The sequence below is a fragment of the Cynoglossus semilaevis genome, chromosome 2 (assembly GCF_000523025.1).
Source record: "Cynoglossus semilaevis isolate Cse_v1.0 chromosome 2, Cse_v1.0, whole genome shotgun sequence".
Lineage (NCBI taxonomy): Eukaryota > Metazoa > Chordata > Actinopteri > Pleuronectiformes > Cynoglossidae > Cynoglossus > Cynoglossus semilaevis.
Window position 1 is genome coordinate 13,673,471 of NC_024308.1, and position 24,226 is coordinate 13,697,696.

Consider the following 24,226-nt stretch of genomic DNA (forward strand, 5'->3'; position numbering starts at 1 on the left):
CACACACACACTTAGGCTGAGATAGCATTAATGTTTCATGAATTTCATCGCTCATCTCTAAACAGCCTTATTTTTCCCATCACCTTGAAAGAATACATTCCTCTGCTTCATCATCATCATCATCATCGTCATCATCATCATCATCATCATCATCATACCGTAGTAATATTTGAGAAAACTGCATTTGCATGAGAAATGTATTTTTATATTCCATCTTGGAGGATTTCAGGGCATGGTTAAAGACCACCTTGTTGCAGGGGCTTACACTTTAATGTCAGGGGCCGGGGGGGATAAGTCCATAAGCGAGAAAATGGGGCAAGTTAGAAAAAAAAAAAAAACCCTTTGAATATGAAGATGGGAAAAAAAGGAGAGAGAAAAAAATGCCACTCAAGCCAGAGGATAACAGAAAGTGGGACTTTATATTTACTCAGTTTCTTGATGGGGAATTAAGCTGCTGCTCTTTTGCACAGACAGATCCAGACGCTTGAGAGGAAGCCAGAGGAAAATCATTGATATGAATATTTATCCATGCTTGGCAGGCTGCACTTCCTCTAAACCAATATCAGATTCAAAAGGAAATGAGTCGAGGAAGTGGAACTCTTAGAAATGTTATAATTTGCTGTTTTAAAACAAATTGTACCGTAGTGATTGGCGTATCGATTCTGTGTATCAATTTACAGATATCGGTCCTCACACGAGTATTGATTGGGAATTGTTTAATCTAATACAGTATGGACAATAATAAATAAATGAAAAGAATGCATCTGTCACTTCAACATATTTATGAACAAATACCAAAAATGTTGCTAATTGGTTGTATCTAATCAAAAAAAAAATAAAAAAATCTGGTATCAACCTTTATTACTGTACTGAGACCTTACTATAAAATGTTAATTATAAAATGTAAATTGTGACCCATATATATTTCTATTATGAGTTGAGACAGAGTTGTTATCCTTTGGGTTTTTTTAATATGTAAAAATTAAACTATTGTTAAATTTGATCCAACATCAAAGGTTTAAGTTTTGCAAAAAAATAAAAAATACAATTACTGAGATTAACAACCACTATATTTTCCGTCGATTTTTGTCTTTTACTAAATTAAAAGAATATTTGAAATGGGTTTGAGCTGGGGTAAAAAATGTCTACCAGAAATAATTTAAAAATAAAAATAATAATGGAAACCTTGCTTTCAAGTTTTTTACACTTAAATTGAGGATAAAGAAATAAAAAAAGTCCCAATTTCCATATAAATAATTTTTTTCTTAGAACGTTTTTTGTCTTTCTTTCAAAAACTGATATCCAGGAGGAAGTGATAATAAATTACAGCACAGAAGCAAATACCGGGGATTTGTTTCTCAATTAACATTATTTGATTACTGGTGCTTTTTTTTTTCCTTATCTTCGCTCCATCCTTAGAAAAATGAAGCAGAACACTGACTGACTGACTGCCTGACTGACTGAACACTCGGTACTCCCACAGCCAAATTGGGTCAAACAGTTCTTATCACTTCTCCTCCCTGCCAATGATTTTCTCCTGCCTTACTTTGGTATAATTAATTTTACAATAGGGCGACGGCTCAGATGCTTTGTTTCCTGCCAACCTGATTTCCTGATGTACCTCGGCATTGAACCGTATACACCTGCTCTCCTCTCATTTTGTAAGTTAAACTCCCACTCGAAAAATAAAAAAAAATAATCCTTGAAAAATGACAGGCTCTCAAAGCAAATTACCAGAATGAAAGAGCTGATTTATCACAGAACCTAGCAGCAGATCCATTTTGCTTCCACGCTTCTTTCCTCATTTTTCCCTGTCTTTGATTACTTTCCTGCTCTAATGTTCTCCGTCTTCAGGCTTTCAGGACAGAAGGTTCTACGGGTTATTCTATTAAAGCCAATGAGAGCAGGGCTTGTTCCTTTAAGGCAGTTTAGCATTAGCATATATCTTTAATGAATGTCGAAAAAAAGAAAGCTGGGAGTTGAAGCACTGCTGACGCTCTGAATATTTCCTGTCCGTCACCTGAAAGTGTCTCACAAACAAACGCAGCCCAGAAAGTTTCACCTTCATTCATCTCCATCAAAAGAGGTTTTTATCAGGGACAGTGTTCAGCGGCGACTGCCAAATCAACTCAACGTCCTCTGACCAATTCACTTCAGAGATTGTAGAGTTGTACCTTCGACGGTCGACCAAGTCAGACCTCGACACAAAATGTTTGACAAATGGGCTTAGGCTAAAAAAAAAAAAAAAGAGAAGAAGCTTTTGGTTTTTGTAGCTGTAGTTTCAGAGAAAAGAAGGTGGAATTAGAAGGGAGTATAAACCCAAGCCTTCTGATTGTCAGGAAGTGGTTCACAACCTTTTTTGACTTGTGACCCCATTTTGAAATCACACATTTCTGACGACCCCAGAGTCTTTTCAGTAGCTGTCACTTGTCATGTGATCACAGCCATCAATCAAGGTGTGCCAGCTCAGAGATTTTTTTATATGCTGCATTTTATTTGAAAACAAAAAATATTAAAAAAAAATATTTTATCTGTCTTTTTTGTTTTTTCTCAATTTAATTCTTAAATTCAGTGAAAAATATTTCATCCTAAATTAACCATTAACTAGAAGAAAGTTGACACTGAGTGACTTGTTACACCAATCAAAACAAAGACAAGACAACATCAACATGTCAACAGAACCTTCCAGACCAGCTGTGATCTAGGCAGCTTTTTAAACCATAAGTCATTAAATTCAACACATTCTGACATTGTTTACCTACAGCTACATTTACTATTAGCTGTTTACACTCTTAACATTCTATCACCTAAAGTTCTAACAGAAATGTTGACGTGTCATGTTGTTGAAATGCCCCCATCCTGACTGAAGACACAGGAGTAATCACATCAGCAGCGTCGCCATCATGAGATAAACAGGAGGTTGACAGTGTCTCCAATGGCTGTTTTCAATTTCACTTACAGCCTTTAATCTTTTGTTTACCACCAGCCAACGTAAACACGGAAAAGCCACGTGAGCAACCGGCTTCCGTGGACCCAAATTAAGTCTGCGGCCCGAAGGGCAAACTCAGTAGATTCAATTCACTGAGCTTGATAACTACTGACAGAGTGATGAATGAACACGGCCTGCAGGTATTAGGCAGTGAAAGATGCAGGGCCGATATTTACATCATAAGCATATTTGGATATGCACCGTGTGTATTGTGTGCAGGAGTAAACAATGGTGCCGACTTCTCCTGGTCGACCTCCTGCTACCTTCTCATCCACCCTCTTCATCATACTTGAGCTCGCCAAACAAATGCAAATTTGCACATTTTAAATTTTCTTTAAACCTAGAATCAAACCTTTAAATGTATAAAGTAAAAAAAAAAATATCAGCACAACTGAGCAGCACACAGTATCTCCAGCAGTACTGAGTGCTGCAAAAAAAAACAAAAAAAAACATGGCTGATGAATAGTTGAACACAACATATAGTGGAACTGGAAACACATTTGGATCACAGTAAAAAAATAATTTGAAGACATTTGGAACACAGTATATATATATATATATGTATCAACTAATACTGTATTATCTCAGGGTTATCTCGCCGGGCCATGTAAAATAAGTGAGAGGGCCTGATGTGGCCTGCAGGACTCAAGTTTGACACAATTTATTCCTTATGTGGTAATTATAAATATATAACATATATTCTTCAATTACAATAAAAAGTACCAGTTCTCACCTTGATGGCAGTGGAGGCGATCTGGATGTGGTGCAGTTTGTGCAGAGTGCTCTCCCTGTCGATGAAGTAAGAGGCAGCCAGCTGGTGCAGAGCTTCCAGACTCACAGCTGTGCCGTTGGACTCGCTCACTTCACTTGTCCGACTCAACTTCCGCTTGTCCACAAAAATCATTAATGACTCCTCTCCTGCAAACACACACACAGACAGACAGACACAGACAGACAGGAACACACACATAAAGATAAATTCCATTTATGACTCATCTCTTTTGTCAACAAACACAAAGTGTTTTTATTGGCGGAGTAATAAACGTTAAACTAGGAACACCTGCTGTTTTATGCAGCCACGCAGGGCGGAACGTACTGGATTTCCGGGCTACAAAAACTCACCAAGAATTTCGAGCATCACAGCAATAATTGTATCCCGCCTTTGGATTTATTGATAATAGCTGTGAAGCTTCTGCCAAAGTTCTGAGAAGACGGCGTATTGACAGGAGTTACAGGGAGTGAGCGATCAATACAGACGTACTCTCTAACAGCATTAGGACTCCCAGCCAGTTCAGGTCCTAATTTACACCGACACTGGCACCGAACCACAGCACATTTACACCCCGGGTAAAAATGATTACCTCTTCATCTTTACCGACCTGTTAAACGCCATTCACTTCTATCAGCTGAGCAGAATCATCACAATAAAAGAAGCAAATATTTACATAATTTATCTAGTATTTTCTTACTTAAAACCTTGCCAAAATATATACAGTATGTCTGGAAAAGTGGTTTGAAATTTGAAATTTAGAATGTATCATAATGTTTTCTAGTAAAATAAATGTATTTCTAAGACTATTTTTAGTTGTGTTTTTTCTAACATTATATTAATAACTTGACTTTAAGTTTAAGAGGAAATGTGAGACTAAAAAACATTTTAGAAAATGAAGAAGAAAGGTGTCTAAAGCTACGGGCAGGGCTAGTGGAGAAAAAAAACAAACAATCTGTAGCCTGAAGCCAATCTTAATTGTCCTTTTTTACTGCCTGCTTACAAACCTAATTGTCAGGACAAACAGATCCTTAAACAATGACTGAGAGCAGGGCTAGATCAGGACGTTCTTTAGCTGCACGTCTTCTCCTATAATGTGCAGAAGTGTATCTGAAATCTATCTGAACCCTGTTGGCATTCATCAGAGACACAGGATGAAAAGATCTGATAGTGGAGCAGGGAGGAGGCTGCACAGCAGTCAGCCATGGGTCCAGAGAGTTCTGGCAACTCAAATATATCTGAGTATCTAAGGATGTGATTGTGCTTTATATGTGGATATCTACATATTACAAAAAAAGAAAAAGAAAACTGTCCTGTTGTTCTTTGTAGAACTGCAGCAATGGTAACAGGTAGTGGGTAAAATCATTGGCGTTCAAGTTCTACAAAAAATAGAACTGATGGGACTTGATTTACCTGATTTGTTTGGACTAATTCTGATTAAAATTGGAGGAAATTGTTTGTTTTTTTTCAAGTGATTGTAGCACGAAAAGTTCCACAACTAGTTCATCGCTTGATTAATGTGTCACTTTTCTTTGCTGATGATGTGAAAATTGGAGTTGTATTTCTGCTGACTTTTTAGAGTAACCGCTTCACATTAAGGTTTCTTTTTTTATTCTCGAACAGACAAACAATGCTGCGGTAATACCCACTGTGTAATGATTAAACCCCGGCCTGATTGAGAGGCATTAAGAAAAGGCTATTAATTACACATTTCAATCACATCAGGTAACTGAAATTACCATGCAAAACATAATTTTCTGCAGCGACTCTCTTAATCCAATTACCTTCTGCTCATAAGTCATCACATCATCCACATATAAAACCTATTAATGGAGAAATAGCAGCATGTTTTTTCTTTTCATTTTTTAAGTTTGCAATAAAAAAAAAGCTGTCAATGAAGTAAGATATTATACCTTATTTCTTTATGTCGTTTACTTGTTCCTTAAACATGACTTTTTATTTCAACTTACAAACTTAAGTATTTTTTGTTTTCCTAACATGAAAATGTAAATATAACAGTTCCCTTTCCTGGAATTGAAATGGACAATATTTATATTCACACATACATGTAAATCTATATTAGATTATTTACATAGTCATATGTTTTGTATTATTGGAACATAATTTCATAATGATATGCAATAATATTGTGAGTCACAGTGACAACAAAACTGTTTCCATTCTATTCTCATAAAAATGGTAATAGACAAACAGTTATTTGTTATGCAAATGTTATTTACACAATCTAAAACAAGGACAAATATACTCTACAAAATAATACACAATAACTTCAGTAGTCCTGCAAACTATTCAAATGAAGATGTATGATGTGGTATATATTATTCAGTATTGCTGTAGTACTGTAAGTTCAACAGTAGTACTGTTCTCTTCCTATGTGTTCTTTTGGTTGCAGTTAAAATGGAACAATAAACTGTCCAATAATGGTAAAGGTCAAAGGTGAGACAAATTAACCAGTTTCTACCTCTTTACACTTTGGATCTTTTCACAATATTCTGGATCATAGTTGGTACTAGTTCAACTCTTTGCAAATTGCATATAGTTACGCTGCATTTTTCTGTGCCACTATAAAAATAAACATAGAATCATTACTGAAAATTGTGTTTAGTTTTGTCTTTACATGAAACAATTGTCTAAAAAAGGACTCCTGGTGGATGCAGAGTAATTCTTGGTTTTGTTTGAACTGCCGTCCACGTGGAATAACACATCCTAACCTTTTAAACTGTTCTTCAGTTGTCAAGAAAGGTCAGTAAAAGCAAGAAGAGACATTCATTTACCTCCCAGTGTTGCCGAGAGGAGGAAGTGGGTGCCGTATTTCCTGATAATGTTGTCAGTGATGGCACTGAGACTCGGCCTCCTTCCCAGCTGCCTAATAGTCTGGAGAAACTCGGGATCCAGTGGCAGAGCAAAGCCATTGTTCTCCTGTCTCTCAAGGGCCAAGCTGTTCACCTTCCAGCGGCCAAACTCCCTGCAATGTCACAGAAAACACTGGGTAAACAAAAGGCACAGAGAGTGTTCAAGAGCAGGCGGGGAAAACGCAGGACAATTTGGTAAGAATCACATCAGGGAGGTCGCAGAATTATTATCAACGTGATTGAGTGATTGGAAGTAAAAATAATGATAGTAAAAATATAGAAGAGTGAATGCATCTAATGAATTTTTATTTATTTCGGCTAGCTTTTCAGTTTTTTTCTGCCTTCCTTATGGAGGATAAAGTACGATGTCAGCTGGCCCTCCCAGTGACTCTTCTTTATCATTCTTTTAAAAGTCAAATGATCTCACGCTGTTTCTGCCTCTGACTGAGAGAATGACTTCAGTCTTTGATGAAGAAAAAAAAACATTGGTTTTTTTTTTGCTGACCGATTTTGAATAATAGCCCAATCTTTTGCCATCTCTTGTCACTTTTTAAAGGCGCTGCGCTTGGACGGGCTATAATCATGGGTATCTCGCTGGTTGCCTCTCGCATCTTGCTGCTTTCAGGTTTTCCTTTTGGAGGAGAAAAAAGAAAAAGAGGAAGAAAAAAAAAACAGGCTTCTTCTGAGCTTGTGTGATAGTCGGCCTGGCCTTGGAGTCTGCCAGCAGGCTTTATCTGCCCGGTGCAGAATGAGTTCTGCTACTTGATGCACAGATTAGTTCTATTCAACCGCAGCTGGTAGCAACATGCTTCCACCACGGCCTGGTAGGGGACCAAATGAGGACCTCTTCATCACTGCTGGGTAGGAAAATAAATTTAAAAAAGTATATATTAACAGAAATTGTAAACAGAACAATTTTGGTATTTTTCTTCAGTTGCCCCCGAGTGGGGTAACTGCACAGATTTGTAATTGTATCCCTTTGATCAACAAGAAAAGCAATTTTGTGGAGATTTGAATCACCAACGTGTTATATTATGTAACACGCTTGACGAAATGATGTTTGAAGAACTCCTATTCACCAGATCCAATCACAACACTGCAGGTTTCTCAGAGAAGAGTTTCATTGGGGGCAGATTTGCTGTGGTATCTCCTCCTAAATCCCAGTATTAAACTCTTACTCTGTCATAATGACACACAAGGAGGCTTGACATGAGATCACACTACCAAAGAAAACTGTGATTACTAAGTTTAACACAAGATTTGTTCGTGTGAAAATGTAGCGGTTGTAAAAAGAGCACAATATCATCTGCATAAAAAAAAAAAAAAAAGAAATGCATATTTCTACAGGACCTGGCCACAGACCAATTATTGTTTATTTACTCCCGGCAGTAAAAAAAAATACTTAATTGAGATCTCACAGTAACAGCTACTAATTAGAATAAAATATTCATACAAGATTCATGCATTAATTTATCTGCTGCAACTTCATCTTCAGTGCCTCAACAGGGGGCAGCAGTCAATCTGAACTGTCATAGAGGATAGTGTTGTTACAGAGTGAACAGTTTACAGGCCCACCACAAAATCAAATATAAAGACAACATCCAATCAACTTCAAAGGTCAGCACGTTTTTTACTCTGAATTCTATATAAACAATTTTCGCATTTTCACAACAGAAGTGGAAAAAAAAAATCATATGCAGTACAAGTAACGTTTGTTTGAGTCCTGAGTCTGAGAAAACCAGCAGCAAGATTGTTAATAACAGCCATAAGCATCACATACATGGAACACGTGCGGTGGTGTGTGAGGAGAAAAAAAAATCACCTCATTATTTTTGTTTTCAGTTGTTTTTACAGACGACCTTTGTCAGTTCGTTACTACCCCTGATGTGTGATGTTGCGTATTTTTATTTCTTGTGTATTAATTGTCCCTAATTACCTGTTTTATGTTAGATACATGGAGTAATGAGTGAATCAGTGTTACATCTCCCCTTAGTTATGACTGTATAATTAAGAATGTGTCAAACAAACCTTTGAATTAATGACCAACATAAGGGAAACCCGTATCTGGGATTGAAGCCCCTCACCCACATCAAATAAGACCCAAATTGACCCTAAATGTTTTTACACAACACTGTAAAAATCTTGGAAATACTGAAGAGAAAAAACATGTGTTTGTCCACACGCGAGAAAACATTGATCAATTAATTCTCAAACATTTTTCTTCTCAGTGAAATCTGTTTGCGGCACTAAAACGCTCGACGACTCCTTGCTGACGATATGTGATTGACAATCAGACCTAAACCCCAGCATGACAGCACTGTGGTTACTGCAATAAGGCAATTTTCCATTCATTCAGTCACCTTAATTATGCGATCATGTTGTTCCCACATTTCGTCTTACGTTTGTCAAACAAGCGTCAAATTAAATATCTGCTGTAATCAGACAATAACGGGTAACTTCAAAGAAAATGACGTGGTTCGCAGTCAGGTTGAACAAGACACTGTGCTGTCAACAATCCAAAACACACATTAATGAGGGTGAAAGGCAGAGTGAACTGCTGTTTTCACTCTGCATGACAATGCGTCCAACCAGGGACAAACGAGACACAACAGAAATCCCCCAGAATCTTCCAGCTGCAAAAGTTGTGAATATTAAAAAAAACAAAAAAAAACAAAAAAAAAAAAAAACAAGAGCAAAACAACAACACTGGATGGTGTTCAATTTTATGTTTACATCCCATGTTGTAAAATACATGAGCCTGAGCTGCAGTTTTGTTCATCGTTATACTGCATCAGGGCTTCGGCATGTTGTCTCTTTTATTGGTTTTGACTCTAAACCCTCAGCTGGTCGTGTTTTAGGTTCTCTGAGGTCAACTAAATTCTGATCAACTCTGCAGTTCCTCATGTTTGACACTAGGGCAGGTGAAGAACAACAGGGTGAGCCTGCTGCTGGAGAGTGGCCTGAGGAGGGCACCTCAGTGTAATCATACCATTAAAGCCCCACTGAGCTGCATGTAGATACAATTTCTTTTGGAATGCATTAAACATTTAACGTGCCGGAGGCTAATGTAATATTGAACACGCAGACCTGGATAAGACAGAGGAAGGCATTTCCCCTTCCCTCTGTGATACTCCGTAATGAAATTTTATGTCACTGGTTTTAAATTTAAACGCTACAATGATTTTGCCTGATTTATAGGATGCTAATCTTTACACCCCACCGTGCCGTTAAGTTTTCCTTAAAAATAATGTCTTCAGACAAAAAGAAACAAATGCACTACCACACACCCTGTAGGTGCACACACAAACTTCCAGGAGCCCACTCACATGAATCCAGACCCCCCGCGGCTGAGAACTTCCAACTGAAAGCTCCCCTTGCTGCGACAACATTCATTGCCAAGAACATTGCGCAGCCCCTCGCAGTGCAGGACTGCTGCCAATCAATTTCCCACCAATAACAACGACCCCCACGAGCGAAGTAGAAATCAGAAAACAGCTCATTATGGTCTATTTCATGTGGATGTTTCAATATAATGAGCTGCTATTAGAGTTTATCTGAGTCTCCCGGGACCAGCCCAGAGAGGGAGACGAAGCGAGGGCTTAACTGTGATGGACACATCACCTCGCTACGCTTGATGGACGTTAATGAATGGCACCAAAGCTGTGCCTGAGACTACAGTGTGTGTTTGCGTGTTTGTGTGCACAGATGAGTAGTCAATGTCTTTGTGCTTTTTTTACAACACACTTACATTGCTGTATTATTTATATTTAATAAAAAACTGCAAGTTTATTTCACCACATACTTCTCAGTGAGACACACACATACACACACACACAGGCAGAGGCTGTATTTCAGTGGGTAGCAGGGGGCTCGGAATACATCTACCTGTCAGCCGCCCTCTGAGTGAGCTAGCGTGCCTGAGGTGAGAGGCTGCAAAAGAAACATGGGCAGCGATCAGAGCAGGAGAGTGTTGTACCCTGCAACCTGTCCATCACCGCCCGAGTACCTCAGATCCATCACAGCGTACAGGCGGCCCGGGGGCAAGGCTCCGATAAGCGAATGAGCTGGTGATGCATTTGAAACACACCAGTGAACAAAACAAGGCAGACTGTGTTCAGAGTGTGCAGTATATCACTGAGCAGGAGAGTGGATTTTCTCCTTCTGCTGCCGTTTCCTCTGTTGTATTTTTTTTTTTTTTTTGGCGGGGAGAAAATGAAATTGATATTTTACAGGGTCACACTGAAGAAGCCAGACGCCAAAGAAACTTTAAACAGTTATCTAATGTCAGATTTTCAAAATATATGCCCTGGCCAAATAAAACGTTTGCAAACAGTAATAATGTAGTAATAATTGCAAAACCTGCAACTCGACATTAAAATACCATCATCAACTTCCTGCATGTGTTTTTGTTGAGGCAGGTCAGCGAGATCAGGACAGTCAGTAGTTCTACGACTAACAAGCTGACCGTCATGATTAATCGTGAAATTAAAGTCTTTAACAGATACAGTCACAGTAATTTACTTTTTTGATGACGACTTTAGAATAAACAGAATAAAATCCTGATTCTTATTCTCACTGTCGGCCGATACAATCTGCATCATCAGGGAATCAGTGAAGAGTCTGAGTGGAAGGTCACACCTGCTCTTCTGCATCGGAGGTTTGTAGAGAAAATGGCATAAACACTGGTCCAGATACACTATTGTTTTTTAGAGCAGCCGCAATGTCATCATTCTTGTGTAGAAATGCTCTAGGGAGCGTCTAAATAAAGGTTGTCCTCAGGGTGAAATTCTAACCCCGGTTTAATAAGACGCACTCAAGCTGTGTTATGACAGCGTCGTCATTTTGTTTAATGACTGGACATAAGAAGGACAGCCAAAACTACAGTTGTCCAATTCTGGGTGAGAACAGCCTGAAATGATGGCGTGATTGTTCACGGTCTTCAACAGTGAAGTCCAATGTTTAGATGTATTGGCCTCAATACAGTTCTGGCCTATTTTTGTACTGTTAGTAGCAACAGTACTGTTAGCAGCATGAGAGTACTGCATGTCATTTATGATTCAAAATGTTGGATACATTTTTTTTTACAGTCAAGGCAAAATAACCACTTTTATTCCCGCTTTGAATATATTTTTGAATAACATTTTTCGACTGAATTGCTTTTTATTTTGTTACTCATAAGTGAAACTAACTATAAAATAATGTAGTTCCTTTCAAGACAGAATATTACCAAACAAATGCATGTATTTCCACTCCTAGAAAAGCAGTTCATGATCTTTTTCCTGATATATGCAATCCTAAGTCCTTATTTTAGCCACAGTTCTTTCAGACGACATTATAGAAACATAATCAATCTAAATGCTAATTCTGTTTTTGCAGATGATAAAATGAGAGTTTTCTGATCTGATATCCAAAATGCCACTTTTTTCACATCTGCCAGCCATATGTTTCTAATTAATAAATAATTATTATAATTGTTTTCTGCCAAGTCCTTTTATTTCAGAACAAATCGATTCAGGCATCATGATAATAAAAATTAATCTCCCTTCATCCTATTTCATGCTTCACATCAGCCTCCACTTTATCTTATGGGACGAGCTGCTGGGAGCATCTCAATAAGAAAAGGAATAATAAGAAGAATAATCTCACGTTGCTGAGGGCAGAAAAGGAGGGAAAAAAAACAAGGGGTTTGGCGGAAAGAGTCAAAATAAGCAGGTAAAGACTGGGGATTGAAAGATTGTTATTAAAAATTAGAGCAATGCGGCATCATTTTAATACATATTTACTAGCATTTAAGTTGGATAAATGTGTCAGGAATGTTGTGGAGTGTTTTAGTGATTTTACTCCCATGAGAAAAAGCTGCAGGAATGATTTATGTTGGGAAAAAAACAAACAAACAAAGTCAGGGACAACATTTACTTCACCCTGATAGACAAACATTTGCGAATCATTAATAATGCCTGGCTGTGAACAAATTGTTGTGTTTGTAGCTGGGTTACCCCAGATACCCAAAATAAGCCATTGCGCAAAACCGTCCGTTGATGTGGACTCAAAGTTATTTGAAGGATTTCCCAGAAGAGAATTGTGCAAAATGGGAGAAAAATCCTTCACGCTTCATTCACTAAGTTACACCCAATTTCTCTTTATTTGGATAACATACAGTTTAAAAAAATAAAAAAATAAATCTGCATGTTTCAATGCTACAGCTTTTCCCCCCCTCTTGGTTTAATCCAACATGACATTGATCCTACTCAATAAATTAGAAATGGAGAAATGGTTTCAGAAACGAAGAATTAAAGCAAAAAAAGGATTTTCATTCCAGCGGCATTAAAAGGAATTATGTGCACATCAATTGCTGTGAGCACGTGTCCTTCAGAGTTTTTTTTTTTTCTTTTTCCCAAACAGTGTTTGTATTCATAAGCTCTGTCAATTAAACCACTGCTGAGGTTTCAAGCAAGGACATCTGGACACAAGTGAGAGCTGTAGATGTGTGCATCTCTTTTCGTCGTAGACACCGCGGCAGAGACAAACGAGGAGAAGATTAAACCGAGGAAAGAGAGGAGTTTTGTGGATAATACATTCTTTGTGGCTTCTTCAGAACAGCAGTTTAACATCAAACACACATGAAAGTGGGCATTCGTGAATATCCAGCTGAGAGTCCTGGAAACACACTGAAAGGTTCTGCACTGGTTTGTTTTCACTTCCTACACTGCAGAGTTTTGAAAGGTGCAAATTATATGTAGGGAATTACCACAAGAAGCTGAGTCTGAACGTTTTTTTATGGCTCATAAGAATCTGGAAATACAACGTATCGCAATACAGGGGTAGAAATAAGATATATTGTGATATCCGCCAATACTATAGGCAATGAATTGAGTCATCATAGTAAACACACAATGTAACTTCTGGTTACTGAAATTGATAAGAATTAAAAGCCAAAATAAAATGAAATTATCACTGTAACTAAATTAAATTAAAAATGGAAAGAAAGCTTCCACAAATTTATTTCATTGCATTTTACTGGTAGATTAGTGGAGAAAAAAAAAAGAAAACTGATTTTGTTTATTTAATAATAACAGGGTTACCAAAATATCATTATTACCATGGTCCTAATTGGTTCACTATCTTGTACTGTATTAAGTTAATTGTATTCTTTTTCATTTTTTCTTATTGTTTATTGCTGATTGTGTATGTGAGTTAGAGAAAAACAACATGAGCATAGGGATACGGTTTACTCTTCCTTTTGCTTATTACATTTTATTTTATTGTGTTCAATTAACCGTTTTTACTAGTTTTAAACGATTGCTTTACAACAGAGGTTCTTTGTTGTTAAAATAAAAGTGTGAAAGCAGTCTAACTGAATACACATCTTCAGTGTCAGGTTCATAAATAAATAGTGAATCTTACTTCTAACTCTCGTGTGGTCGACGCTCCACACATGGCATGAGAAAAGGCCTAAAGTCAAATGGTAGAGGACAAAACGAGAGTCACCGCTGCTCATTATTCAAAGTCTCTCCAGTTGCCTAGCAACCCTACACTGACAGCAAGACTACATAAATTCCTTTCTCTTGTCCAATAAATGGTCCCACCTGTTGACACTGTGCGCACCCTGTGGTACCAACGCCCAGTTGTGGTGAGGGTGGGCAAATTGGTTTCCTGTATCTCCCTCTGACACCGAGGGAAAAAGAGTCGTCATTAGTGGAGTGAAATATTTTAACGTGTGTGACTTGTAAACGCTGAAGGCGACTCTGATGAGCGGCGCTGCGGCTACATGTCACTTTGATCTGCTTCCACTGGATCAAACCGCTTTTTTTTTTTTTTTAAGCTTCTGTCGTTTCCTTAAAAAAATGTCAGTCTCTGCTGCAGCTTCACAAAATCTGGAAGATGGAGTTTCCAGCAATCAAGGTCAGGGCTGCTGTTCAAGGCTGCGTTTGCTCAGAAAAAGTACATATATTTATATATATTTGAATTAATCTTCACTGTTGTGGTCGATAATGTCTCGTGACATTTCTTCCAAATTAGCGTCTTATCTCTGTACGAGGAAGGACGGACATCCTCCAGCAGAAGGACAGGAGCCCGAGGTCGGATGACAATCACAACATTTTCTACAGTTATTAATAACGTCGGCTAAGACTTTAAAAATCAAGATGCGTATGAAGCAGTTGTCTGCACTGACTGATTTTGACAGTCCTTGCCCACAGCTACGAAAATAGTGAGAAACATTATCCAAAAGCTGTGGCCTGTTATTTTTAAAACTACCAATTATAGTGAGAGGAAAGTTTGGTACAGATGCACCTGCAGACAAAACGCTGCTGCTCACACCATCATTAGGACACAGTCGCCTCCTATAGGAGTGCGTATGTTCGATTCTAACGAAGACCTGCAACTGAGTTGTCCTCCTGATTTTCCAGAAGAGACACTTTATGTTCTTTTAGCAGAGGAAACTGCCCAGAGCAAACAGTAGTATCAGTAGTTAATAAAGTGTATCTTATATCTAATATATTATACACAGTCGTTGGCCAATTAGGAAACATTATGTTTTAGGTCCTCGTTTTTTTTAAATAAACAGAGACTTTCTATGTTTTTCCTATCCAACTATCCAATTCGGCCGGCGACTGTATTACAAAATTGTAGGATAAAAGTGAAAATTTTGTGTCATCCTCACAAAAAAAAATATATATATATCTATATCTATATATATATATATATATATATATACAAACACAATTGAGCCTTAAACACCTATCAGTAATCCCTACATTTCATGTGATTGTCTGTCCAGAAAAATTCTGGACCTCCAACAAATACAGTTGGTGACCCCTGCCCTATGTCTCAGGCCCAACAGTTAGGGCTTCCTACAATCCTGCAGAATAAGGATTAGAAAAATACAGAAAAATAATATATATTTCTTTATGGTTGTCTGTCTTTCTCTGAGGCGGTTTCATGGACTGGCTTACTGTCCAGGTTTCTCCTGCTGACTGCTGGGATTGACTTCAGCAGCCCTGAAAAGGATTAATCCGTAGAAAATGGGTGGATAATGCAGTTTATAATAAGCCTACAATGGTAAAGGCAACAACAACCAGGCTAGAGTTACATGCAGAGCATTAGAGCAGACAGTTTCTACCCCCCAGGTAATGGACACTCACTAAACTCCAGCTCTTAGTGTCTGCATTTTATTCATGTTCAAGGCTGAGGTTATTCATCATTAAATTATTCCAAGGAGGATGGAGGAAGGTGAATGGTGATCCGCTTTTAATGGTATTGATTGCACTCTGTACTTCAACCTCATTGATTGATCGACTGATTGATTGATTTAATGCTCACTTTGACTTTTAGCAGTGAGGGAAAGAAGCTTCTTCCAGTAGTCAAAGTCAGTGATCATCAACCGATGGCCTGCGGGCCCAATCCGGCCACCAATCATCCAATCTGGCCCACGACTGGTTTACAAAATAAACATTGAATAAAAGTTTTAGACAAAAAAAAAGAAAAATGCTCTGCCTCCGACAAAGTTAAACTAAATACCTGGAAGTTAGTTTGGGGTACTAGCTTAAAGAAATATGAGCATTTGTCAAAGAGATGAATGACACTGTAACCAGGTAAATACTGTACACTGTTTAAACTACTCTTTAAACCTGCAGGACAACAGGAAACTGGGAAGAGTTGAACTAAGAAATGGAAAAAGGTCAATCAGACAGAAAAAGAATATAAGGTGAAAAAATCCAAAATAGCTCAGATATAATTACACTCAGCCAAAGGCTGTGATCTGTTTCTACAACATGACTTTGATCATCAACATACTGCAGTAGTGCCTTCTTGACTACTTCACATTCTGCAGTATTCTTTACCTGCCTTTATCTGTGCATTAAAGGTTTGGAATTCACTTGATAATGAAATGATAATGTGTGTGTATAGATGTGTGAAGAGGACTCGTTGTCGTTGCTCTCACTCCTTGAGAGCTCTCATAAACAGCGGAGACCTTTTCACCCAATCATCTTGACATTTCCCACAGATATATTTGTCCTTATTAATGTCACTGACAAACCTTTTTCTGCAAATAAACATTTGGATTTTATTACCTGGTGTATTTTTGTACAAAAACCTTGGCTTAAAAATGGTGACCTACTTTTTTATATTCTGTTTGACTTTTAACATAAATTTAAGACGATTTTTTCAATAACTCTGGACTAAAGAAAACAAGGTGCGTTTGGTTTATTGATTCTTATTTTTAGACCAGTGAGATAGTTGGAGCTGTGAAGTAATAAAATCACCTGCAAAGTAATTATATTATTGATTTGAGGACTGAGAGAGAGGGGAGTGGGGGGCACGGTGGTGGTGGTGGGGGGGGACAGAAAGAGCGAGTGTGTTCCTCTGCAGAGTTTCCTGACATCATCACTGCTGATCCCCTTCCCACTGCAATTTGTCATAACATTGTTGACAAGACACTTTCCTTTGCACACAAACAAAGGGATGGGATAACACTGTCCAGACATGCACATTAATGGATTAGTTGTGTACACACACACACAAACTCAGACCTTAAAAAGAAGCCACAAAAAACAACCCTTATAAACGCTGCTCCTCAAAAACACATGACAACAACACGTAAACGATTCTGCCGCAACACTGCACGTGCACACAAACACAAGCAAGTCAAAACGTGAAAAATGTGGTGATGGGAAAATCACAACATCTGTGAAAAAAAAATACATGGTATCTATCGATTAATTACAATCAAGTTTTTGATCGAGTTTTTTTTTTATCATTAAACCAAACCATTCATTTTGCTGTAGTTGCAGAAAAAAAAGCATGCTATCATCTGCAAACTGCATCACATCAAACATTTAGTTCAGTCATTGGAGTTTCTCACTTGATTATTAATGCAGTGACAGCATAAATGTGACTGCGTGAATTTTTTTTAGGGACATTGTAGCGCAATGGATGGGGCATTGGACTCTTATGTAGGTTGTAGTTCTGAGTCTCACTAAAATCATCACATTTCTCTAGCTGTTCTATTGTATAGCGGTTAGCCTGCTTGCGTCGGAAGAAGAGAGCAGGGAGTCCTGGGTCCTTTGATTCCCAGAGGAACCACATACTTGGTGCCTGCAGGGGGCAGCCCAAAGTTCATACTTGGTGCCTGCAGGGGGCAGCCCATTGCAGCAGATGTGTTGTTTCCAAGAACTTTCCAAGAGTGGGATCAATAAAGTTTATATTATTATTAATATTTGAAATTTTATCAAAACTCAATATCATATTAGAAGGCTTTGAAGGCCGAGCGCCCCAGTTTTCAAACACAGCAGCTCGTCTTCACACACACAGTAGTGTAAATAGTTGAGCTGGGCTGTGCTATGATGCAGAGAAACTGCATGACTGCAGTGGAGGAAAGTGCTGATATTAGCTCCCAGTCCAGTGAATCTTTATTTAAAGAGAAAAGTTCACTGTCACAACTGAAAAGATTCCTGGGCTCCCGAATGACTGCCGACGATTACAATTTTAAATTTGAGCTCACTCAATAGGTTCTTTCACAAAGAGGGGGAGGAGGAGGAGGAGGAGGAGGAGCAGGATCCTGTGCCCCCACTGACCCACCAAACAGACACACATGCTGCCTGCAGAGCATTATTTTTTTTTTTTTTTTTGTGGAAAAGCAACATCCATGGACTTCTGACCCTGATAACTCCCCCATCAAACACTTGTCAGAAGACATAAGCTCAACTCTGGATGAAGACCTCGTCACTGCTGTTGCTGGTGGTGATCTGGGGGTGGAAGAGTAGGAGGCAGCTGCTTCGCTTCTGTCCTCCAGACATGTTCAACCTCTGAGTGCAGGACGTGAGAAACACTCGTCTTACAGACACGCATGAAAAAAAAGGGAAGGTTCTTTAATCTTAGTTTTGAAAGTTGCAACTCTTGACTTGTTCCACCAAAAATTGTCAAGATGCACCGTAATGACTTCAATCACCAACTCTATGGAGCAGATATAGACATTTTGGATGTTTTCTCATTATTATTTGATCATTTGAATGAGTCTCAAATTAACACATGTGTGAAACACAATCATTTGCCAACTGTTTGTCTTTCTGTTCCAGGAACATACAAAAATCTGTTGATTTATCTGGATTAATTGCTCTTTCTGTTCCAGGAACATACAAAAATGTGTTGATTTATCTGGATTAATTATGAATAATTTGTTTGGGCTTTCTGTTTCCCTTTCCAGTCTTGTCTGCTGGGTGGAGTTAGTGTCGTCACACTCACCTGTGTCTCTGTGATTAGTCTCACTCGTATCACCTGGTGCCCTGGGTATATATACCTCCCTCACTCATGCTGTCTTTGTGGAATTATTGTGCTGTTGTGTTCTGTAGCTGTTTGTGTGTGACCTGACCGGTGTTTCCTTGTTATTTATGTTAAGAAGAGAATTCCATGCCTTGCTGCAGTCCATGCCTGGTAGTTTTTGTCTTGTCCTGTTTTGTTAATTCACACTTTGTGAATAAACAAAATCACAGCAAAATCTAAACATGAGAAATGGACAGCAGTTACTTGACTTCAAATTGACAAACCTAGTTAATAAATTAGGTCTGTTGTACTGTACCTGTGAACTGTACCAGCTGACTGTCAAAAAATACCTCCACATGTGACTGACTTTGCCCCAGTGGATGAAAACTTTCCATAAAAAGAGCAAAGTTTTGTGGAAGTGTGTGAATGAACGGCACTGAAACTTAAGCTTTTTGAATTGGCTTCATTCACATGCAAACAGCTGAATTTCTTTCTGCTCACAGTTTGTAGATCTACTTCTGTAAACAGAACCTGAAAGTATTAGTCTTTGGTCATTGTTAGAGGCAGAGAAATATTGGCCTTTTTTCCCCGGACACTACTTAATAGTTAAAAGAAGAGTCAATGATCTCAGATACTTGGTGTTAAATGGTTTCAGTTCTGTGTCCATTAGTGGAAAACAAGCCAAGTACTACACTGAGAGCAAAGTGTAGTATTGGAAATAAGTCTGAAGGCAAAATGAAGCCTCGCTCTGCAGGAAGTTTTTTAAGCAAAACATAAAATGAAAGCAGTTTGTGAAAATGAACTCCTCCGCCTGTCAACTGTGGACATTTGGCACTAAAACCTGTCTTGTGAAGATTTAATTGGGAAGGAACGGTAGTTGGGCTCTGATTCTAATAACATTTGTTCTGCACTTGTCAAATACCAATTCCAAATGACCAGCTTAACTCTGTGGGGAATCCAGAATTAAGTTTGATTCTGTTTCTGTTTTTAGACTTGACTTGTTTAGACTTGTTTTGGTAGAAAATTCAGTTTGGATCGTTGCTCCAACACATACACAAACACAATTAACCCAAAGAACATATTCTTTGCCACTGTACGAATATTTCCAAAAGTACTTGAAACCTACCAAAAATATCCATAATTAATAAAAATATTCTATCATCATTACTAGATTATTAAAATGACTAACAGATATGATCAAGGTTCAAATACCTGGTCATGGTTCGGTACTGATTAGTAAAAGTTACAGGTGACCGCAGGGTCCTTTACATTCAATATAAGGGGCAGGTTATGGTCCATTGACATAGCGATGTCACTGATATGACTCATTACATATCCAATAGAATAAACAAAGAATGGTGAATCCAATTGACCGAGTGATCAATGATCCTGTTCCCTACCTTTCTAACCAATTTGACCTCCCTAAGGTAAAGGTCAAGGGGTCTGTTGTGATATAATGGTTGGTGTTGTTGTCCTGGAGGAAGGTCACATCCTAGTGTTTGAGCTGCAGTCTGGATTTTGCATCTTTTCTATGAACATATTGTGATCCAACTGTCCAAAATTGAATTTCAATGTCAGGGTTACTGTGTTCTGGTCTCCATGTGACCCTGAGGGGGACTGTAGACCTCATCTTTCATCACACGTCAACTGAGAATAACTAGTGGTAGAGTCGTCATGAGACGGGAGAATAAATTCACTTAAGGTTGAAGAATTGTGGGAAGTGTTTGTAAATGGTCACTCTGCAGAGTGCAGCCTTTGTTGACACCTTTCTTCCTCTGGGCATCAAGAAACTACAACGATCTTGAGGTCCTTAACCCCTGTTTATAGCTCAATTTCATACATTTCTTTTTAGACTTGATCTTGTGTAATGATACTGTATGTGCATTTGTTCATTGAACAGTCAGGTCCATTGTTGTATCAACACATCTGCCAATCACCGTCCTGTCAGTCTGCCGGCACTCATGTCCACAAACAAGTGCAAACACCGACAGTCAGTGAAAGTCAATATTGTTCTGGCAAATATTGTTATTGAAAATACATGTTGGTGTTGTTATGCTACAACAAGGTGAAAAACACAACAACAAAAAAACCTCAAAGTACTGTGAAATGAGCCATGCATATTGGATTTGTAATGTGCTGCTATAGTACTCTCAAAGGTGTCGTCTTACGGTATTGTTCTGTTGCAAAGCACCGTGACATCGTCCTTAATGCCTTCGTCTTCTCCCTTCATCCTTCACATCGTTGTGTACCCGTTCATTACTTCCCATTTCATAACCTTTTTTAAATGCTCTCCTCCATCAAAGTATTTCAGAAACAACAACAGGGCCATAAACTGGAGACAAACGAGGCACGAAAAGACACTCGGCTTTCTTTCAAATCAAATCACATGATTGCACAGTGCCGCGCAGGTACTATATGGTGATGTCGATCCTCTCCACCCCGATGTCTCCGAAAACATGTTTGTGTGTAATTGAAACACTAATCGCGCCATAATTACAGGAGACGAGCTCCGGTAACAAATGGAGTCGATAGTAGAGCCGGCAGGGCGACGGAGAGAAAATAGGGGAGAAAACATGGGAGATGAGGCGTGATGTAAAAGTTATGGTCCGTGGAGGAGAAGAAAGGAGGAGCTGACATTTTGACTAATATGCTACTGTCTCCAGATATGGCTCCACTACACAAAGGGAGACGAGCACCGAGGGCTTTTCTTTGCTTTCGAGGCAGCGTTGGCTTTTAAAATGATTAAATGAATCCTTTTTTTCCCATCAACTTCACGTCCAGCTGATGATGTGTCAGAAAAAATGTGTCCAATTTGAATCCACGCTCTCAGAAAGAAAAGTAAGAGCTGTCCTCAAACACGTGCTAATTACCTGGTGGACAAAGTCGATGTTTTTATTTTTATTATTTTGTTTATAATTAATAAACATTAGGAAACCGTTTGCCTTTGCCTCAAAATTTTACACCCCTGCTTTTGATATTGTCAGAATCAATTAACGAGACCTTGACAACAGCCAACCTCCTCCTCCTGTGTTGTGCACGAAAAAGCTTGTTCTGTTTATTTACATTTTTAACAGAATATTTTTTGTTTTTAAGAAAGACTGCCAGAGGTGCATTCCAGTGCACAACCTAACCAACAGGGGGTGATAAAAACTCGTTCGCTTTTCTTCCCCCTGCAGCCCCCTTGCCCTACTGCTCTCACGCCTGACTCCCCTCCTGCCCCCTGACAGCAGAGGCCGACTGAGCTCTGGAGAATATTTATGGGTGAAGCAGAGCAATTGGTTTGAGATCATTCGAGGGGGGAGGAAGGGGTGAGGGTGGAGCGGCAGGATGGATATGGAGTGTGAAAGTGAGAGACAGAAGAAGGAATATGATAGAGACAGACTGAGGGAGAGAGGGAGAGTGAGAGGTGAGGACCTGATGTTCCTGTTTAACCTTGTTTTACCTAATAATTCATTAAAAATCAATCTTGTTTCCAAACTTTTTCTTATACGTGTGAAAAACCAAATATGAAAAATCAAATCCATTCCAGATTTTTACAGACGCAGATCGAGATTCAGATTCAGCGTTGGCAGCAGGTTCTAATCTTTTACTAATCCAAAAAACAACCAAAAACCAAACAAACAAACAAAAAACAGAACAAAACGCAGATTGTTTTCACAAAAGACAGATCCAGGTGGACAATAAATCAAAAATGAATATATTCCAGAGCAACTTCTTACAAATGAAGTGAACGAATCCACGTTAATGCTCTCCCAAAAATGACAAATAATCCCTGTCAGTCCTTGATTCAAAATGCTGATTAAAATGTTGCCTCATAATCTGAGACTCTAATGGATTTATTTCTAATTATCAAGTTTTTTTTTTTTTTGTTTTTTTTTTTAGTTTTCTTTAGAGAAAACAGCAAGGTCAACGTACTCTGAGGAAAAGCAGAATAAATTGTCAGGTTTGTGCTTCTAACTTCAGTGGTCAATGCAAGTTCTGCAGAAAGAAAAGTTTTTCAAAAGGTACAATTTTCTTCAAATAAAAACCATTTATTAGATATGCATGCAGTGGCCAGAGTGCAGTTAAAACAGGAATGACTAGTAAAATAGAAATTGGAGACAGCAGAGAGGTTCAGATGCTTCACAGAACGGGAAATAAAGGGGCCAAAAGAGAGCCAGTGATGCAGGAAGTGATGGATGAGCAGGAGCCCATACTGCTGCACTCTCTGCCTCTGCCTGCTATTGTCGCTCCTGTCGGCTACTAAATGCCACTGTCAGTCAAACTTGCGTTGGCTGGCATGGGCTCCTGCACTGCACAGCTGTGGACGCTCCGAGAGCAACAGAATATCTAAACACGGAGCTGGCACGAAGCCCGCGAAACACATCCACATCCACGGACGGCATAATACACCCTCTGTCACAAACAGACCGCAGTCTGGGACACGTTTGTCTGAAATAACGCAGATGCCTACAACAAGTACACACACACAAACTGATATTAAAGAAATGCTTGTAAAAAGAAGGATTCAGCCCACAATGTGGTGTTGATGTGGGCCACTGCCTCCAAGAGTTTGGTCTGATAGTTGTTGCTGAGATGCTCATAAAATGAAGACAAATTCACTAACAGTGAGTTTCTCCGTGCTATAACACTGTGAAATGAAACCTGTGTTAGAATCTAACTCTCATTTAAGTTCCCAGCTGTGTAATTGCCATTTTGGGTGTGAAAATAAAAACAACTTTAACAGTGTTTCTGCCTGATGTAAACCATCTCAGTGTTCATGTGGGAGTTTGTTTCCTGAAATCCAGCTCTGAAGAGAAGACTGCCGTCATCATAGCCAGCTTTCACCCTGCTGCGTCTTAGCTCAAACCCACTCCTCTTCACGCCACACACTTCTGAAACATCCTGTCTACCCGCTGTCACACATCAGCTGGCTCAGTCAGATATCTGTTACGTCCCGCTGCTTCGGCTCAGACCTTCCTGCAGAATCTTCTCTGAGTTTCCACTGGTATTCAACAATCCGTGGGTTTATCTCAGCCTCAGACCATCTGTCTCCTGCGTGCCCACTACCACAGGATGCCTGCACATCTTTCATTTGTATATAGGAAAACAAAAGTATTCTTTTCCAAAGACATCCCACCTACAGCACTAATCTGCATGAATGAATGGTTTAAAGAGTGATCTGTTGTCAGTGCTAATGTGAAGATCCTGTTTCTACAGACATCCTGTCCTGGATTCTACCAGACACACGGCTCTTGATTTTTTTAATTTATTTATTTATATATATCAGATACTACACACACAGCTGTACACCCCAGACCATGCACTGCACCCCCCCCCCCCTCTCCACACTCC

The 24,226-nt window shown here is 38.9% G+C and overlaps 2 protein-coding genes across 2 annotated transcripts in view; one reads left to right on the forward strand and one right to left on the reverse strand.

The window, feature by feature from the left end:
* LOC103399890 (1-phosphatidylinositol 4,5-bisphosphate phosphodiesterase gamma-1-like) overlaps positions 1 to 24,226 on the forward strand; it is a 784,699-nt gene that overhangs the window by 377,559 nt on the left and 382,914 nt on the right.
* The window catches only part of LOC103399888 (BMP/retinoic acid-inducible neural-specific protein 3-like), a 48,967-nt gene that overhangs the window by 22,736 nt on the left and 2,005 nt on the right, over positions 1 to 24,226 (reverse strand). Inside the window, exons 3-4 of the mRNA XM_008338529.3 lie at positions 6,554 to 6,744; positions 3,723 to 3,907 (exon numbers count right to left, since the gene is read on the reverse strand). Coding sequence (XP_008336751.1) covers positions 3,723 to 3,907; positions 6,554 to 6,744 — 376 coding nt within the window. The remainder of the gene's footprint in view (positions 1 to 3,722; positions 3,908 to 6,553; positions 6,745 to 24,226) is intronic.